Source organism: Radiomyces spectabilis (genome assembly GCF_025331425.1).
Source record: "Radiomyces spectabilis strain NRRL 2753 chromosome Unknown BYT42scaffold_2, whole genome shotgun sequence".
In the NCBI taxonomy this organism is placed as follows: domain Eukaryota; kingdom Fungi; phylum Mucoromycota; class Mucoromycetes; order Mucorales; family Radiomycetaceae; genus Radiomyces; species Radiomyces spectabilis.
Window position 1 is genome coordinate 1,031,097 of NW_026251927.1, and position 17,394 is coordinate 1,048,490.

Here is a 17,394-nt window from a genome sequence, read left to right on the forward strand (position 1 = left end):
TTCACAGTAGTTGCTCTGATGTTGTCTGTTACCTCTCAGCATGCAACCCCCGACTGCCAAGCCCAACCTACTCTTCAACCGTGTGGTGTATCAACAACTTGGTAGATTGGAATACGGCGTCAAACAACAAATGTGCTGATTCGAGGCGCTCTTTAAGAGGGGAGTAGCAAAATCTAGACGCAGACAGAGACGTTCGATTCAAACTGTGTAGCACCTAATCACCAATGTAGAAAAGGCTTAAATGGAAATCCTCAAGGCCAAAGCGGGCGTTATGCAGGTGACACAAATTTTTTTTCTGCCCCTTCTGCGTTTGTAAATTTTGGCCATTCAGCCAGCGTGGGTGGGCATTGGTGTTTCAATTTTTTGGTGCATACCAGAGAGCGCATATCTTACGAGAATGACTCCTGCCCTCCATTTTGAGACAGCTTTTTGGTCGCAGAAGCAAAACGATGCCAATCATCCCAATTTCCAATCGGGTCTGCAAGTGTTGCATCAGAAACTCAATCAGAGCAAGGTGGAAAATGAGGAAATCATTGCATTTTTCAAAGAACGTATAGCCATCGAGGATATGTACGGCAGCAAGTTATGCGACCAAGGCAAACAAGCGGGGAAATCTTCCGGTTTTGAACGCGACGAAGGTGCCGGACTGAAAAGCTGCTTTAAGAATATGAAAACGGCAAGCACCGAGTTGGGTCAGCAGCATAAACAGTCGGCGTCCGCCATGCTCAACACGGTCTTGAAGCCTTTGCAGAAGTTTCACGAGGATTATAAGAAGAATATTCAGAGCAGCAAACAAGCCGTGGATGCTACGTTGAAACAGTTTGATACTCTAGTAAAAGAAGCGGAACGAGCACGTACAACATATCATCGACGATGCCGTGAAGCCGATACAGCTGAGGAGCAGGCACTCGTGAGACAAGCAACCGAAGAGCAAACCGCCCGTTCTTCTACCGACAACGCGCCAGACGGTGCGAATCAACGACCTACTTCCACCTCTGCGTCAGAAATGGAATCAACCACTGCCAACCTTACGCCTTCCGCTGAATCCGATGCGAAAATCCAGTTGGGAAATCAATCCATGTCACAAACCGAATTTGACGCCTTGATACGCAAGATGCGCGAAGAGATTCCTATCAAAGATCACCGCGTTCCGATTTTAGGTCGTTATCAAAATACATCGACAGGCGAGGATATCGCATCCTGGTTACAGCAGAACATGCAACAGTGCAAAGATTCGCCTGCCATGGCCGACATTGTAGGTCAACAACTGATCCAATCGTATGCGGTGCTCCGTCTGATTGGACAAAGAGGCAATAAATTTCTTCCGGCGGCAAATTCAGTTTATCAGTGGCGTATCAACAACAACGACGAAGAAGCATTTAGTGCGTCGGAATCGAATGTGGGAGCATCGGCTTTCGGGGGTCTTTTGGAGAAATTTGGCACCATGACAACGACAACCGGCACATACCCCGCCAATGGTGCAGTTGAACCACACAAGAAGGCACGAAGCGACGCTGAACGTGCTGATGAAATGTACCGTAGTGCTATCAAGCGAGCGGACCAAATGCGTATGTTTGTGGAAGAAGCTCTGGTAAGACTCACGGCATATAATGACAGCGACTCGGCTATTAAAAACATTGCGTCGCTCGTTAGTTTGCCCATTTTGCCGAGATGGAGCAAGTGGAGTTGCAAAGAGTTACTACTTTAAAATCCGGTAAGTAATTCGCAAAAGAAGAGAGCAATAGACCATTTTACTTTTTGGAGAATCTCTATTAACATGGTCGTATGCAGTTTTTGCCGATTTCTCCTCCTGTTTATCGAAAGCATTACCGAGCCACAAGACCATTGTGGATCAAATGCTCGTTTTTCAAGAGTCGCTGAAACCTGATCAAGAGATACAATATATCGTCCAGCAGTATTGCGTCGCTGGCTTTTCGCCAAAGGCGCTACTCTACGAAAATTATTACCATGGCATTGCTCACGGTACGTCATACGCGGAATCCTCGCGTTTTCGAGCCACTGACGCATATCATTAGATCAAACCTTTGGAGTTCCTTTGGAGGAGCTGGCAAAGCAAGGCGAGAATAATGTCCCCATCTTTGTACGCTCTCTATTGGAAACAATCGATAAAGGTAAGCGGCAGATGAGATATTCAATGTATGGGAATTTGCATATACTGATGAAAGTATGACTATGAGTAGGTTCGGAGGGGTTATCTGAGGAAGGTAAAAAGATGACATGTAAAAAATTATTGTACAGCACATCGGTATAACGAACATAAAAACGCACAGATAAGCGTCGTCTTTGGTCGACACCTTTCGCTCTCGATCGAGTTCATGCAGCTCACGTTGATCTGAACCTACCCAGCGGACGCATTACGGTTGATCTATTGCAGCAGTATGAACCAGTTCTTCTGGTCGCGATATTGCGTCTTTTTTTCTTGGAGTTACCGGAATGCTTAATGACATTTGAGTTTTACGATGCAGCACAAGCTCTTTACAGTAACAGTAGTAAGTATATTATAATTCAAACATTTTATTTGTGCATGCGATTAATCATGGAATATATCGCCAGATGAACAAGATGACAGCTTGCGATTGCTCTCTCTGAGCAACCTTATTGCATCTCTGCCCGCGGCTCATTTTGCAACGCTGCATTTGTTACTACAAAAGATTGCCGGGTAAGATAGATTACACACATCATCTGAAATGCGTCATATCTAATTATTCAACTTGACAGCCATATAGAAAAGTACGGCAACGATGGCAAGAACATTATGATTGAGCAAATTAGCCAATCTTTAGGATCTGTGATACTTCGAGCACGAACGGAATCTTTAACGACTTTGACGAGCCGCGTACCGGTTAGATTGGCGCTCGATTTAATCAAACACCAAAAGGAAATTTTCTCGGAGAATACCTTGAAGTCTCATGCCGAAAGTGAAAAACGACGTCAGGCACGTCCTTTGGTAGCAAGCAAATCCGATTTTTCATTGGCGGATCAAGGAGGAAAAGCGACTTCGCCAACAAAGAAGCGCGGGTTGATGTCGTTTATGAGACCAAACATGGAAGACACCGCCAAATGGGGGGTGAATTCGATGATGGGCGTATTTCAACGTGGCGCTGCTGCGGACAGTCCCAACGAAACGAAGCCAACTATTAACACGGCAACCCCAAGACATTTTGGTGGATCGACCATCACTCAAGAATCACCGCCTTCCTCGCCGAAAGTCAGCCCCCAAAAGCCATCCCTTCCTGTTGATGAGAAGTCGGACGTCATGTTCGATGTAACCGATCATCTTGGTCCAAAATCGAAAGTATCTGAAGCAAGCAAAGATACAGAACCACAGAATATAGAGAAAACGGAGGCATCTGAATCCGATATACCCATACCAGACACCGATCTCGATCCTTTTTTTGCCGATGACTAAATTAAACCGAATAAAGAGAAAAGATGTAAAAGCAAATATGTCTTTATACATGTGTCTTGAGCTTGTATGTATACACGTTAAAGGTGGAAATATGGCGAAGAATATGTGTCTTGAGCTTGTATGTATACACGTTAAAGGTGGAAATATGGCGAAGAATAACTGAATCCCATGGACCCACTTTCATCGAGCACCGAATAAAGCGCGATCCAGTTCTTTGGGGAGGATGCCAGATGAATTAGATCTCCTCAACAGCAAAAGCTAGTACAGTCACCACTAAATCGAGTGGCGACTGGACACCGCTCGGTTTTGGGATCATCCCATGAAAGCACAAAAAGGTGATGCCAAAATCAAATAGTACCTTTATGCTTTGCCAAGATTCATTCGAATCAAACCCACAAACGAGAGCATCTTTTTATCGAACACAAAATAGTCCTAACTCGTCACTGTGCAGAGAAGCGGAGAAGGAGGACTCCATTTTTCAAGAGGAGATAACAGTGATCCTGGACGGTCAAATCAGGTTTATGCGAGGATATGGCACATCGTAAATGGAGAAACCGGGCTACAGGTTCTGTTACCCTGCTGATGCGCCTTTCAATTGCTTAAATATCTACAAGAACATTTTTGACGTAGCCCGCCAAGAATATTCCTTTTGCAGACATGCTCACTGCGTTCGCTTCGGCTTTGGTCATTGCAGTCTCTGTGATCTGTCGCCATTGCAACATGGCGCACTGAGACCTGAAACCCTGGTTTCATGGAGTAATACGTGAGCGTTTATTGTCACAGCAGTATTGAATATGCGGTTTCAAAAACTAAACTGATACACAGGGGCAGGGCAAATGGGGAAACTTTCTAACATACAACAAGATCAAAAAAAGTGCGTAAAGTCTGAAGCATGTCGCACCAGCGTCCAATCATAGGCTATAGTGCACGTTATAGAGTGACTGTAGTATACGTTGGATGCTGCTGGTAGCATGATTGACACGGCGCAGTTCCTCTTTGCATCGCTTACGCGAAAGAAGTGTGAGGCGCTGAATTTCGCCAGTTTTGTTGCGAGAATCGAGCCAATGAGGTGCATTCGCGGTCATAAACAGGGTCACAAATCGAAGGTCCGCAAAAGATATAAAAAGAGGGCGTTTCTTCGTATCTCTTTTTTTCTTTTGTGCGCCAGTTCGGAATCAGGGGCTGCTAGGCTGGTGGTTACTGGTAATGATGAACGCTCCGGTTTTTGGTAAAGCATTCGGGGTATGGCGAAAAATCCGAAAACCATCCTCTAATGATAGGATTGGCCATCCTCTGAAGAAGATTGTTTTCGTTCCCGTCGGCTCTTCCCTTTGGGCGCCTGACTAGTCATCAGCGCGGTCATTGTGGAAGGTATGTCGGTGGGTTTGCTTTTTAATCGCAACAAAGGTAAATGAAAAATAAAAAAGGCTTTTTGCCTTTATTATTCTTTTTCTCAGCCCTTTGTGGGTTGAATAATAAAATAAAAAGTGGGCTTAACGTCCTGTGGACGATCACACGCCACTTCATATAAAAAGGAAACATGAATGAAAAACACTTTGCTTAGAGGATATGCAACAGGATAGACCTCTTTGTTGTATTTGCACATGATTTCTCTATTCAATAAAGACGTCCAAAACCGTCCTCTTTATTCATGCGTTTTGCCTGCCGTAGCTCACTCATTAAGCTGGTATTCCACATCCACCCAGTTAACGCCGAAGTGGGTTATTGTTTGTTCGTTCCAAATTGAGGGAGACTGTTCTTGGCGTCAAAAGCAGAATCATCGACCAGCAAATGCGACGAGTAATGAGGAAGTAGTTGGCGGAAACATCAACAGAACTGCTATAGCTGTGTTTTGCTAAACCATAAAAGAGAGGGAAGTAGAGGAGAGGGAGTTATTGTTGAGGAAGGAAGACAGTCCGCCAAGCTTTCGAACATGGCGGTGATGGTGCTTCTCAGGGTTGTGAGGCCAAATGCGCGATGGTCAGGTTGCACCTTTTGTGAATGTGGACTCTCGCGATCACCATTTCGTACTTGGGAGGAACCAACACGACAAATTGAATGTAAAACCTTTTTTCTTGTGAAGGCGAAGATTGGGATACCGGAAACCAAGAGACCGTTTCTCTTGTCATGCAACAAGCGGCAGATTAGCTATGATGAGAGGGATTAACTTTCTCCGACCTCGTATCTTTTTTACACCGGGCCACCTTTTTGAATGATTAGCTTACTCCTGCTCCAGAGAGTGATAAATTCGAGCAAATGCTTTACCGCCTACAATTATCAAAAGTCCAAAAAGGTGAATCTTCAATCGGATATCCCTCTAAATCGAGTGGTGACCGTAAAACAAAGGCAAGTCAATTAGATCTCTTATTGGCGCAGTTGAATTCATTGAGCATACCGGGAGGAAGGGTTTGCTTCGTGCCCAGCTTCCACTGCAACAGGGTGCGTGTCTCACCGTTGGGATTACCTTTCTTCTTGCCACCAGTTGAATCCGGACAGGACAACATAGTGTTCGTTGATGCTTGAAATAAGGGACAAGATTTAAGACCCGTAATTTGATGAGAAATAGGCCTTGAGACACGTTTCGAATTGTAGCGATGTGTTATAACGAGAAAGCTTCAGTGACACTATGAAATTTTAGTCATCTTCTCTCAAGTTGAGCTTGCGCAACTTCCATTTGCCAGAAAGAGATCGAGGGCATAAATGGACAAGAATTCCGCCGTCGTTGATTGAAATCAAAATCACCGTCCCTTGCTCACTGATGATAAAAAACACATAAAAACTACAAATTATAAACATACAGCTTAAGAGACGCAATGGATAACACATTTATTGATCAGAGGTACAAGTTACAACCGTTGCATTTAATTATTTCCGGGACGACGGAATTGCTGCTTATGTTCTTCAAAGAAATCGAGCAAATCCATCGGGTCTCGTCCTGTCAAGTGAGCAACATCAGATGTCAGTCTACCTCTGTGCCACGATTTGATAACATCAAAGAAATTCATCATGAGATCAATTTCCTCCATATTCAAGAATTGCTGAGGATCAGGTAAGAAGCCAGGCACATTACTCTCAAGGCGCGTAATATCAGTGGTTTGCATGGTCATCGATTCGAGGTATTTGCGCATATCGTCCGTTGAAGTTTCGGTGTATTTGATTTCGCCGTCACCTTCAAAGATTTGGTTCAAGCGATGAACAAGCGCATTGCCAGAATAGTTGTGAGGACCTGTCAAACTAAACATGCGGGTGGACACGGCCGCTGAGAGTCCATAGTCTTCTTCTTCGTCTTCCCTATTGTCTTCAAGGATTTGCTTCTTGGAGCCCAGGATCAGATTACCGACTGCATTGCATACATCCATAATGCCAACGGTAAGCATGCTGTCCTCGGCTGGCAAAGGCATACCGAGCTCTCCGCGTTCTTCGATCATGCGTGACCAATAGTAGAAGTATTGGTGAAAGAAGGCCGCTCTAGCAGTCGAAAAAAAAGGGTATGACATGACCGTTTTAAGAACAGTTTGGCTATGTTCTCGTACCTCAAAATGCACCAACGACCAAAGGAGTATTTTGTGCGAAGATGATCTTCCAGAGCGCGATATTCCCCAATAGGATTATTCTGGCCAGAAGAAAGTGATTCACCGCAACTATAAAATGATATAAGTGATCAGTATGCGAAATTGACATTGAAATTATTGTGTACGTACATAGACATCATGACAGTGGATTTGACGTTCATAGCAGCAGCTGCATCAATAAGGAGCTGTCCCTCAGCCAAGCGGTTGCGGCTCATACTAGGAACAAGGATCATGCATTTGACATCTTTCATACAGTTGCACAATAACTGAAGATTGTCATAATTGACGATCTAGGAGAAAACGCAGAAACAAAAACGTTAGACATGCAAGGCTCAAAACAATCAAAATGGATCATTCCCATTGTCCAGTACCTGTACATCCGCTCCAAGCTGCTCCAAATCGGCTACTTTATCTCTGTTGCGGCATAAAACGCGGACTTTCCAGTGCTTCTTCAATTTGCCAGGACGATCGTTGACTGTCGTTAGTAGGTAAAGGGCCAGATTGTGGCCCAAATATGTTTCGACATCGGTAAGAAGGATATAACGGAAGGATTTCGACTGGCTCTCCATAGTTTGTGATAAAAGTTTCTGGGTAATCCTCTTTCAGAGGAGACTTTATTATATATCTAGCAAAGTATGGAAAACTGACTTGAGCACAACCTGTTAGTTCGAGTGAAGGACAATTAAATCCTCAAATACTTCTCACGACAATTCCAATATCGGGTTTGAAACAAGTGGCAGTATATCAGCGTCTTATGTGTTATCATTTGATTCTAAAATTACGCATTATTTTCGTTAACCGAAGAACTTGTATATTACAAGCCAACAACCTGGTGGAGCGATGCTTCAGAAGGCTGTCTGCCGCTCCCCTTTCGTTATGCTGGATGCAAGAATACCCCTATCATCAATTTTTCCCAATCAGAAAAGGACCATTTATCAGCCGCAAAACTTATTAACATATACTGATGTACTGCACAGTACTTTAAGCAGCGAACAGCTTCCAAAGTTATTGCTCACCAGACGATAGCGTCTTTGAAGCTTGTCGTTTCTATCGCACAGCAACACAGCACTATGCCATTGACTCTACCCAGGCACAATCAGCGGTCGTCACATTGAAAGCAGCGGTTTTCGCATTCTAAAGGCCATACAAAATTCTACGGGACTCTTAATAGGTGGCAATTCGTTATACTGTATAACAAATGGCAAGGAATTTCAGACTCGAGAGTACTTGATGTAGCAATGTCACATAATCCAAGATTAAAAGGACCATGTAGTTTGATACAGTTTCCTCGTTGTTTGCGCAGCGCAGAAATCAAAATGACTCGTATCACAAATTATTTCAAGGATGTTTTTGTATTTAGCCTTTAAAGGATGAGAGTGAATCTTCTCGGCGAAGGACTTCGTTCTATTTATGGATCATTTACAATAAACATGTTTAGAGCAGGGACGTGTCCAAAACAAAAAACAAAAAATACAGGTGGGAATACCGAACATGAAAATTACAAGAGAGTGGAAGTAAGAAAAAGGTTAAACTTTAGGTTCACAGTCCATGTTCGCTTGGAAGGAGATAGACAATGCCGTAACTTGCACCCGCTGCTAAAGCACCAATCAACAGGGTTTGGATGGCGCCCCATAATGCGCCCTTGGGATTGACTAATCTACTCTTGACATATCCAAAGATCAACAAGGTGAGGGAAGTGACTGCAACAGATACGTATAACGCCAAGGTAGCATCATCAATGAAAATATACGGCAATAGGGGAATCAATCCGCCCACGAAATATGATAAACCAATAGTCAAAGCGGAAATCTAAACCAATGAAAGAAAGGTGAGAACAAGTTGAACCAAAAAAGAAACCGTGATCATGTTACACAAAGAACGAGAAAAAAAAAACAAAATAATAAGATGTGATCTTTACCCAGCTTCGTCGTGGATCGGGCATCTCCAAATTCAGTTCGAACTTCATCATGAAATCCACAAACTTCTCGGGATTGGCTTTGAGCTTGTCAATGATGGGTTGAATTGTCTCACGATCTAGGCCGTAAGGTTCCAAAATCTCAACAATCTCGTCTTCCTCATCTTGAGGACATTCTTCCACTTCTCGTTCTTCTCTCTGACGTTCCGTTTTGTAATGGTCGATTTCGGACAACGCGGCCAGATATCCGCCAAGACCCATGGAGATAGCACCACTCACCAACTCTATGTTCGAACTATGAGATATTGTCCTTGTTTAGCTGCGCGTCCACTCAATATGATTACCTGCAGCGCCACCATAAATCACAATTTTTGAGTTGCCCAGAGATGAGAGACCCGCAGCCAACGCAAATGGTACTGTCAAACCATCTATACAAAGAGACACGAATATTCCATAAGTTGCCGACAACGCATAAAGGTCAAATAACGTTAGTCATGATATATTACCAGATAGACCAATAATCGTATCACGCACAATTTCAGCCGACTCGAAATGACGTTCTAAATGTTGATACGGAGCATATTCGTGCGAATTACGGCGTCGAAGTCGATTAAGAATAGAAATCATTTCTATGACAGCAGATCGCTAAAGCAAAGAATAAGAGAAACGCTGACCGAAAAAAAAAAAAAATCAAAAAAATAAAGCACCAAAATTGTGTCAGAGTGATTTCAAGCGCCGGGGCCGAGCGCAGTGAGCTGGCGCTGAAAAAACGCTTTATTTTTTGCAAGTGGCAACTCGCTCCGCTCGTCTCCGCGAATGGCTTGTCGTCTAAAAACATACATGTGTATATGATACATACCGAGAATAAGTGCAATGGGTACAATAAATGTCAGCTTCTGTTATATGTGATAAATGATATTCTAGACCTGTATAAGAATATGATAAAAAACCATTCACGGAGTTACCAATCTAACATGGTTCCATTTAGCAGACTGGAGATATTTTTTGGGTTCACCCTGCAGTAGCATCCTAAATGCAACGATCCTTTCCTACCAATTTTTATATTGACGGTCAGCAGGAGTTGAGTGCTTTATGCAGATACGTCTGTTGCATTCAGCTTTTTTGCATGGTTATGCTTGAGAATGTATCATTTGATAGCGACTATTTTAATCCAGTTTTAGTTTTTTTATAGAAATGCTATTCTATGGTTTATTTCTCCTAAAGTAGCCTGATAATGTGGGTATAGTATTGGATTGACACCATCTTACGCTCAACAACCGAAGAAGGTTATCCGCGTTTGTCAATAGGAAAAATTGGATTGAAGGAGAAGCTTAAAGAATTGTATAGAGTCCATTTCTTTGGCAGAAGAAAATCCTAGATTAGCTGTTTTGGGTAAGCACTATAATAGCAGCTCAATTTACATCTCACTGATCCACGATGGTCACTTTTGCCATAAAAAAATCATGTGAGAGCCACGTAACTGTGGGGAGCGACACATGGATGCAGTATCAAGGCGTTTTGGAGATAAAAATTGGACAACAAGGGGTTTGTTATTCAATGACGATAATCAGGATGATTTGCAGGTTACTCTTCTTTTTTAAGGGATGTGGTGTTACAGATGAATGACAAGAAAGGCAATAAGCTTTCCTCTGAGGTAATATCATAGTTTTCCTTTGATCTGCTTTAAGCAATCTTGTTTTTAACTCCTCCTACCTTAGGCATGCAGTGACATCACGCGGTCATGTTTTAACCAGAACGTTTGATATGTTACATGGAAGAATAAGCCGTATACTCATGGCGCCACATTGTATTTTTTTTCTTCTTCCATGACAGCATGTGCATTCTGTCCATTTCGGATCTTCTGGTGGAAATCGCCCCCCTTCTTACGCCACCAATACCGGAACGCCGCACTCTTACTTTTTTTTTGTTGTTGTTTGTGATCCGCACTCAGGCTAAGCGAACCCTTCTTTTTTTTCATGAAACATAGTTGGCGGACATGCGCCATGCTAAAACTGTAAACAAATACTGTATCCTGGAGTCATCTATAAAGCAAATTCAATATGTATTTGCTTGTATCGTCTCCAATGCATGCTGTGCACGTTGTATTCAGATGTTGTTGTTTACCATGATAACCGTATGTGATAACCTAGATTCCATTCGAAAACAAAATGATTGGTATACAATCCATTTCGGAGACAAAACCGACGACCATCTCCTGTAAATCTCTTTTTTTTTCACTCCTTGTTTGATCGCACATGACTTGTCTCCACCTCCCCCACCCAAAGCCTGATAATTTGCTTTCCAGATCTTTATTCTACAAGCAGGTATCCGTTTTGAGTTTATTGTATATGCGTTGTTCTTTTGCTTTTTGTCTTCTTTATAATTGAGGGGATATACTACAGATAAACATGTGAAGACAAGAAAGGATCATCGTTTTGAGTGATTGCTGTACAAATTGGCAGGTCTCTTTAATTTCGTCGTGAGGCTGAGGAATCCCGAATGATTCCGGTTCATCACCCGCATGCGTTGCGCAGACCTCCACCCGGACAAGAGTTTCTGTGGCGAATTGACCAGATCATCTTCGTCATTCTGTATAGCGCTATCCATGCCAGCAGATAGAGTAGGATGGGATGATGAGGAGGCGTAACGCGGTCGACGCGCTAACATGGTCATTTTCTGAGATCCATGGTGGGGTATTGGCGGCAAGTTTCTCCTTGAGGGGAATACTCGATGGACACAACTGGTGGGAGGTCGACTGGAAAACATGGACAAGGTGCGATCTTGATCATCCGTCCAGTGAGCGGAACAAAGCCGATATTCCAGCGGTACCATCAAATCACCCCTTTCCACCAAGCGACTACGTACAACATGAGATTCAAAATAAGGTCCCTGGCACGAGGTGCAAGTTTTGGCTGTTCCGAGATAATTGAGCAAATAATCCGGGAGATTGTGCGTAGGAACCTGGTCCCGTATAACTTGGCGAGCGCAGATTTCAAATAAGCTAGGGGGATCATGTGTCAGCGAATACTCGGGCGTGGTCTCAAGTGGGCATTCAAAGAGGATCAGTCGTCGCAGATAAGCCAATTGAATAATCTCTGCGGGTAGAATGGTGAGCGGATTGTACGATACATCGAGAGTGGCGAGATTCGACATGCCGATCACATCGATGGGTAAATTGGTCAACTGATTATTCGATAAATTAAGCGTCTGCAATTTCTTGAGATAGAAGCTTGTTGATGGTAATGACGTTAAACAGTTATTGGATACGTCCAATTCCGTGAGTCGCGAAAGATGACCGATAGAGTCCGGTAATTTTTTCAACTGGTTATTGTCGATGGATAGACTTTCAAGATTTTGCAAATAGCCAATGGTTTCCGGAAGCTTTGTCAACTGATTGTCCGAACTAGACGAAATTGCGATGATTAGTGACATTGAAATGAAAGCATCTTTTGTGTCTTGGGCGCCCCCCTTTTTTTTTGTCATGCTTTCACGTCCAGTAAAACCTCCTTCCTTTTTGCCACTCGTCTCCTATTTTTTTTTGTCCTTCTTACTACATATTTTTAAGCTTCAAACACAATAGTATTTCGTTTTTTTTTCTTTTTGGCAAGAATCGTCTTCCCGGATTTTCCCCCTTTTTTATCATTGACATTGATCCACCCAACCCCCTTGCATGATGGTGGGGATGCAGTTATACTCCTGTGTTTGGAAATCCACTCCAAGTGTCCTTTTTTTTTCTTCAATACGCATTCACAACTCCCCCCATCCCCCAAAGTCTTTCTTTTCCTTGGTCCGCAGCTGCGTAATTACTTACAGAACCAATTTACGTATCATCGTCAAGAGTCCGATATTGGGACTCAGACTGCCCAAAGAACGACTTGACAAATTCACCTCCTGCATCGTTTTGTCGATAGACGCTACTGCAACGTCGGTAAAAGTAATGGTGATGGTGGATAAGGCAGGATGCTTTGGCTCCCGTGAATGCGTTGCTGGACGACGATTGTTGTAATATGTTTTATCTACGTAAGCAAGATCGTTGAGGAGACGATTTTCATTCTCGCCATATCCAGAGTCTGTGCGTCCCATGCGATCTGGAGCGGCTGTGTGAATTGATAATCGAGAGGAAGAGGAAGCTAACGTCGACATGGAGGAAGACGAACTGGGTATCGAGATATCACAAAGGGGTGGTGGAAAGCTCATGTGAGATTTGTCCGCCAATCCGTACAAATAAGGTCTAGCGAGAATGGGATCTTCGTCATCCCAGGATGGAAGAACACCATCCATTTTAGCGGAAGCTGCTAAATGAGCAAAGGTGATTGATCCTTGTGCTTTGCTGGCACCTTGACCCATGGCGAGTAATGGTATGTATGAAACAGAAGAAAGAACGAGGGACGAGGACCCAGAGGCGAAAACAGATAGAAGATAAAACCAAAAAAAAAAAGAAGTAACGAGCAAAAGAAAGAAGAAAAGTGAAAAAGACAACCCAAGGTGGTTTCTTCCTGTATTGCAACAGTGATATAAAGATATAAAAAAAATACGGCAGATGGAGGAGTTATGGAGGAGAAAGGGATGCGGGATGAAGAAAAAGTAACAAAAAAAGACAGATGTTCAAAAAAAAAAAAAAAAAAAAAACCGGCAATGTCTATTTTTGGATTCAAACACACACTTCTTTTTACAGTGTTTTTACGGTTATGCTGCTTTTACAATCACTTTAATCGTGGCCGACTGTTGTCCCAGCTGGATAGTAACCAAATGCTCTCCAACTGACTTGATACGACCACCCTCGGACTGGAATTCGATAGTCTGCTTATCCACATCCAGTGCAAACTCTTCTTTTAACTTGTTTACCAAGTCGTCCGCCGTCACCGATCCAAAAGTATTGCTGCTGTTCGGTACGAGAGCCCGCTCAAATTCTACCACTTTAACATCTTCAAGAACATTCAGCAATTCATTGGTACGCTCGCGACGCTTCTCTGCCTTCATAGATAAATGAAGCTAAAAAAAAAAAAAAAAAAAAAGAAGACATATAATCGTGATATATATCAGTGTCAATCAAACACACAGACCCATCTCGTACAGAAAAAGAAAAAGAGAAGAAGGGGGTTCTATTTTGCCACGAGGGAAAGCAGATCCATGCTTCCCTTTCTTTTGTTTTTTTTTCTGTGCCTCTTTTTTTCGTCAATTCGTCCTTACCTCCTGCTCCTCTGCTTCCAACTCCTGTTGATCTGCTAATTGACGATTCCGCGATCCGAGATTCTTCTCAATATACGTTGCTTTTCCGGAAGGATACAATACGTTTCTCATCAAACCAGCTAACAGCGGAAGTAAGCGGGCCGAGTCAAAAGTGTACTTTCTGTACTTTAAAGTAACTTACGTCGAACCGTAACAACCTCATCTGTTTATATGCACGATTAATCGCCCATCATGCAGACTCTATGTTGTCCTTTAGTCACGTACCTTTAATGCCTACGCCTTCAACAAATTCATTCAATTTGACTTGGATGGAAGCTTTCTTGTGCGCGCTTCGCTGTACTGAAAATTGAGTTTTCACGTTCTGTTGCAATTTTGGACGTAACGTACCTTGAGAATATGAACTGAGGTACATTGACGGACTGCTTTCACAGCGGCGGAACGCAACATGATCGATGTCGAACAGACGAATCTGAGAAGTGAAAAAAAAATGACAAGTCAAAGGAGACTGAAGTTCGGGCCAGGGAACCGAACATGGGCCGGCTGTCGATTTGTGCGTGGCTTGGAACAGTGACTGTGCCTAAAATGGTAATCATTCTTTGGCGGTGCAGAAAGACTCCAGAAGCAAGGCTGCAAAGGCCGCGAACAGGCTTCAAAGGCTACAAAGAAATATGGACTTTTTTTTTGCTTTTTCCTTGTTGTGAGCAAGATGACCGATATTAGATGTGCACATTGTGAAAAAAGTCTACGAACAAAATATGAACGTGACAAGCACACTATGGACGAACATGTGTCTCGTATACTTGTCGGTGAGTATCACATCTGCATAACTTCGTTTTCTTTTTCATTCGAACTTCGATTTAATCACACAGACGAAAACAACTGTGTTGCGCACAAATGAAGGTTTTCCTTGTCCTGGCGGTGCCTCGCTGTTGAAGAATGCAAAGCAATTTTCGAAAAACCTTTCTAAGCAACACCATCTTAAAATGTAACCTTATTATTGATTCCAATTCGTCGCGTTCCACTGTTCAAGAATCACCTATACCCAGCACCTGTACTTCGTCGGACAGCATCCCATATTCCGTGACCGACACGGATACTGATACACCATATGATCAGAATAACCCCACTAACACCGTGGCAGTTTCTGTTTCGTCATTTGAATTTCAACCATGAGCTGCTAATGACCGCCTCGTGTTTATGGGCACGGACATTTCCGAGCACTCACAATTTTCAGCTTGCGGTCAAAGCAAATATCGATCAAGGCCCAATGAATTTGACGTTGAAAGAAAATGTACAACACATATTAGCATTATCAAGTATCCTGCTTCTGAAACCCTGTCGAACTCATGAGGATCATGAGTTCATTGACTTGCACACATGTGAGCGGTTACAGGCTCATATAGTAACAACCGATTTCAACACACGTCACCTTAATTTTCCTCAACGAGATCAAATATTCGGTGGAGAATATTGTAAAACGAATAGTTGCCTCGGAGTCCTTGGTAAAATGCATGCTCCCAAAATGACTGGTCAACGAACTCGTTGACTGCATTAGGATTTGCCGGATTACCATGGGCCATACACTCGTATGTATGCCTCTCTGGAGATCATGAAACTGGTGGAAGGCGCTATCTCGACCCCGATCAACCGAATTTTATTCGTAATCAAAAGCATGTTCGTTTCGGACAACTAGGTCTGGAGGGAGAGTGAGAGAGACAATTACTAATTCACCATTAACAAGCCGTACACCCGTTGTGCAATGGATGCCACCTGCTACTGGACGTCGCCCTCTTACATTGATAGACATTTGTCAGACAAAAGCCTAACGCAATACGGCATAACCTGGGCGAGACTCTTGATGGAACTTTGGTATATTAATGTCAATACTCTGGCATACCGTACAGTCATGATTTTCAAACATGTGTGCAGCAGCACTTATTGACCCCCTCAGTCCCGTCCCGCCCAACGTTATGATAGACCTAGAATGATGTGTGGGAATGTTGGGTATTAAAAAAATGCGTTCGTACGCTCTTCGATTGATTCAAGTGTCGTCAAGATATTTTACCTCTGTTATTCGATGCAGCAGATATCGAGAGCTTCCCAAACGGAAAAAAGAAACGATACAAATATGAAAAAAGTAAAACAATAGGTGGGAAAAAAAAGGAGGAAAAAGACTGCAAGAAGGTCTATCGAATAAAATACAAAGTATATACAAAAACTACGAAGTAAAATGGTCGGGAAGAAATATCGAAGACAATACCACGGGAAGTAATCCAAAGACGAACCTGAGGAGGACGCCTAAGCACTTTCCGATGAAAAAATTGAGTCACCAACGGCGATGCCCTTTGACGACAAAAGCCGGATTGGCCACATTTGCTCCGCGACAAAGTAGAAAGATTTGGAGGATGGATGGCTTGCCAGGCGAAAAAGAAAACCGGAGAGAAAACCAAAGCTAAAGAAGAATAGAAAAAAGAACAGGTAAGTTTTTTCTTGTTGAAGAACTGATAAAAAACCATTTGATGGTACCTTCTGATTGTGATGGTCGATTTAACCGAGTCAGCTACACGGGAAAGCCATAGTCTGGGCGATGGAATGCAGCTAGGAACTTGATGAAATAAAATAGTACCAGGACTTCTTAGTTGAACCGAAGTGCGAGAAAAACGAAGACAAGAAGAAGAAAAGAGCTCAAAAATAAAAGCTTTAAATATAAAAGCGAAAAAGAAAAAGCTTCAAAAATAGAGCTCCAAAGAACAATGAATTCACCCTTTTTCCAAGAAAAAGTCCAAAATAAAAACTGAAGATAAAGACTGTAAAGATGAAAAGCAGAAAGAAGCTGCATAAAAATTAAAGCTCCAAAAGAAGTATGAATGACCACTTTCTAAAGTATACGTTTACTGCTTGTTAGTTTCAGTATGCGTTTCGACTAATACATCAATCGCGGAACGGTGATTCTGGATCTCATGGTTCAGAGCTCTTTCGCAACCGTATACAACAGCACAACGGTCGGGTCGTCCTTCCATTCCACTCCAAAAACCTTTCAATGTAGATAAAGCTGGGAATCGACAAGATAAAGGCCGGTCGTAGCAATATAACGGTGGGCCTTGACAACATAGAGGTCGGCCTTGCGAAGATAAAGGTCGATCTTGACAAAATAAAGGCCAATCCCGATAAGATAAAGGCTGGTACGGACAAGATCGTCGTTGTCCTTGATGCAGTTGTGGTCGTCAGATTAATGTTCCAATGTCAGGGCGTCTAAATCGGGGTTTGGACGGTAAAGTGGGTGCCAT

General features: G+C 42.9%; 6 protein-coding genes across 6 annotated transcripts; 2 read left to right on the top strand and 4 right to left on the bottom strand.

Moving 5' to 3' along the window:
* Positions 1–397: 397 nt before the first annotated feature.
* BYT42DRAFT_610408 (uncharacterized protein) lies at positions 398–3,430 on the top strand (the record flags this gene model as incomplete). Its single annotated transcript, XM_051571390.1, has 8 exons — positions 398–1,591; positions 1,654–1,714; positions 1,792–1,983; positions 2,037–2,132; positions 2,202–2,225; positions 2,292–2,510; positions 2,575–2,680; positions 2,740–3,430. The coding sequence occupies 8 exons, from the start codon at positions 398–400 to the stop codon at positions 3,428–3,430; spliced, it is 2,583 nt and encodes an 860-aa protein (XP_051427095.1).
* A 2,861-nt stretch (positions 3,431–6,291) lies between these two features.
* On the bottom strand, positions 6,292–7,571 carry BYT42DRAFT_610409 (uncharacterized protein; the record flags this gene model as incomplete). The annotated part of the gene is made up of 4 exons (XM_051571391.1): positions 6,292–6,898; positions 6,964–7,071; positions 7,132–7,292; positions 7,374–7,571. 4 exons carry the CDS (start codon positions 7,569–7,571, stop codon positions 6,292–6,294), a joined length of 1,074 nt encoding a protein of 357 aa, XP_051427096.1.
* Positions 7,572–8,335: 764 nt separating this feature from the next.
* On the bottom strand, positions 8,336–9,617 carry BYT42DRAFT_555825 (Ccc1 family). The gene is made up of 4 exons (XM_051566716.1): positions 9,424–9,617; positions 9,262–9,345; positions 8,921–9,201; positions 8,336–8,811 (listed from the first exon to the last, which is right to left on the bottom strand). Exons 1-4 carry the CDS (start codon positions 9,542–9,544, stop codon positions 8,542–8,544), a joined length of 756 nt encoding a protein of 251 aa, XP_051427097.1. The 5' UTR covers positions 9,545–9,617; the 3' UTR covers positions 8,336–8,541.
* A 1,539-nt stretch (positions 9,618–11,156) lies between these two features.
* On the bottom strand, positions 11,157–13,546 carry BYT42DRAFT_555829 (uncharacterized protein). The gene is made up of 2 exons (XM_051566717.1): positions 12,729–13,546; positions 11,157–12,320 (listed from the first exon to the last, which is right to left on the bottom strand). The coding sequence occupies exons 1-2, from the start codon at positions 13,262–13,264 to the stop codon at positions 11,345–11,347; spliced, it is 1,512 nt and encodes a 503-aa protein (XP_051427098.1). The 5' UTR covers positions 13,265–13,546; the 3' UTR covers positions 11,157–11,344.
* Positions 13,539–14,609, bottom strand: BYT42DRAFT_555833 (uncharacterized protein). The gene is made up of 5 exons (XM_051566718.1): positions 14,495–14,609; positions 14,372–14,441; positions 14,289–14,309; positions 14,108–14,226; positions 13,539–13,909 (listed from the first exon to the last, which is right to left on the bottom strand). Exons 1-5 carry the CDS (start codon positions 14,552–14,554, stop codon positions 13,604–13,606), a joined length of 576 nt encoding a protein of 191 aa, XP_051427099.1. The 5' UTR covers positions 14,555–14,609; the 3' UTR covers positions 13,539–13,603.
* Positions 14,610–14,743: 134 nt separating this feature from the next.
* BYT42DRAFT_555837 (uncharacterized protein) lies at positions 14,744–15,944 on the top strand. The gene is made up of 2 exons (XM_051566719.1): positions 14,744–14,913; positions 15,008–15,944. The coding sequence occupies exon 2, from the start codon at positions 15,216–15,218 to the stop codon at positions 15,651–15,653; it is 438 nt and encodes a 145-aa protein (XP_051427100.1). The 5' UTR covers positions 14,744–14,913; positions 15,008–15,215; the 3' UTR covers positions 15,654–15,944.
* The last annotated feature ends 1,450 nt before the right edge of the window (positions 15,945–17,394 follow it).

Excerpts from the sequence above, each read along its gene's own strand:
- BYT42DRAFT_555829 (XM_051566717.1), bottom strand. The coding sequence starts at position 13,264 with ATGGGTCAAGGTGCCAGCAAAGCACAAGGATCAATCACCTTTGCTCAT. Across the intron at positions 12,321-12,728 it reads ATGATACGTAAATTGGTTCT|TTCGGACAATCAGTTGACAA; the intron begins GTAAGTAATTAC and ends AATTTCGTCTAG.
- BYT42DRAFT_555837 (XM_051566719.1), top strand. The coding sequence starts at position 15,216 with ATGATCAGAATAACCCCACTAACACCGTGGCAGTTTCTGTTTCGTCAT.
- BYT42DRAFT_555825 (XM_051566716.1), bottom strand. The coding sequence starts at position 9,544 with ATGATTTCTATTCTTAATCGACTTCGACGCCGTAATTCGCACGAATAT. Across the intron at positions 9,202-9,261 it reads GATTTATGGTGGCGCTGCAG|AGTTGGTGAGTGGTGCTATC; the intron begins GTAATCATATTG and ends GTTCGAACATAG. Across the intron at positions 8,812-8,920 it reads CCGATCCACGACGAAGCTGG|ATTTCCGCTTTGACTATTGG; the intron begins GTAAAGATCACA and ends TCATTGGTTTAG.
- BYT42DRAFT_555833 (XM_051566718.1), bottom strand. The coding sequence starts at position 14,554 with ATGTTGCGTTCCGCCGCTGTGAAAGCAGTCCGTCAATGTACCTCAGTT. Across the intron at positions 14,310-14,371 it reads TGAAGGCGTAGGCATTAAAG|ATGAGGTTGTTACGGTTCGA; the intron begins GTACGTGACTAA and ends GCATATAAACAG. Across the intron at positions 14,227-14,288 it reads TGAGGTTGTTACGGTTCGAC|CTGGTTTGATGAGAAACGTA; the intron begins GTAAGTTACTTT and ends TTCCGCTGTTAG.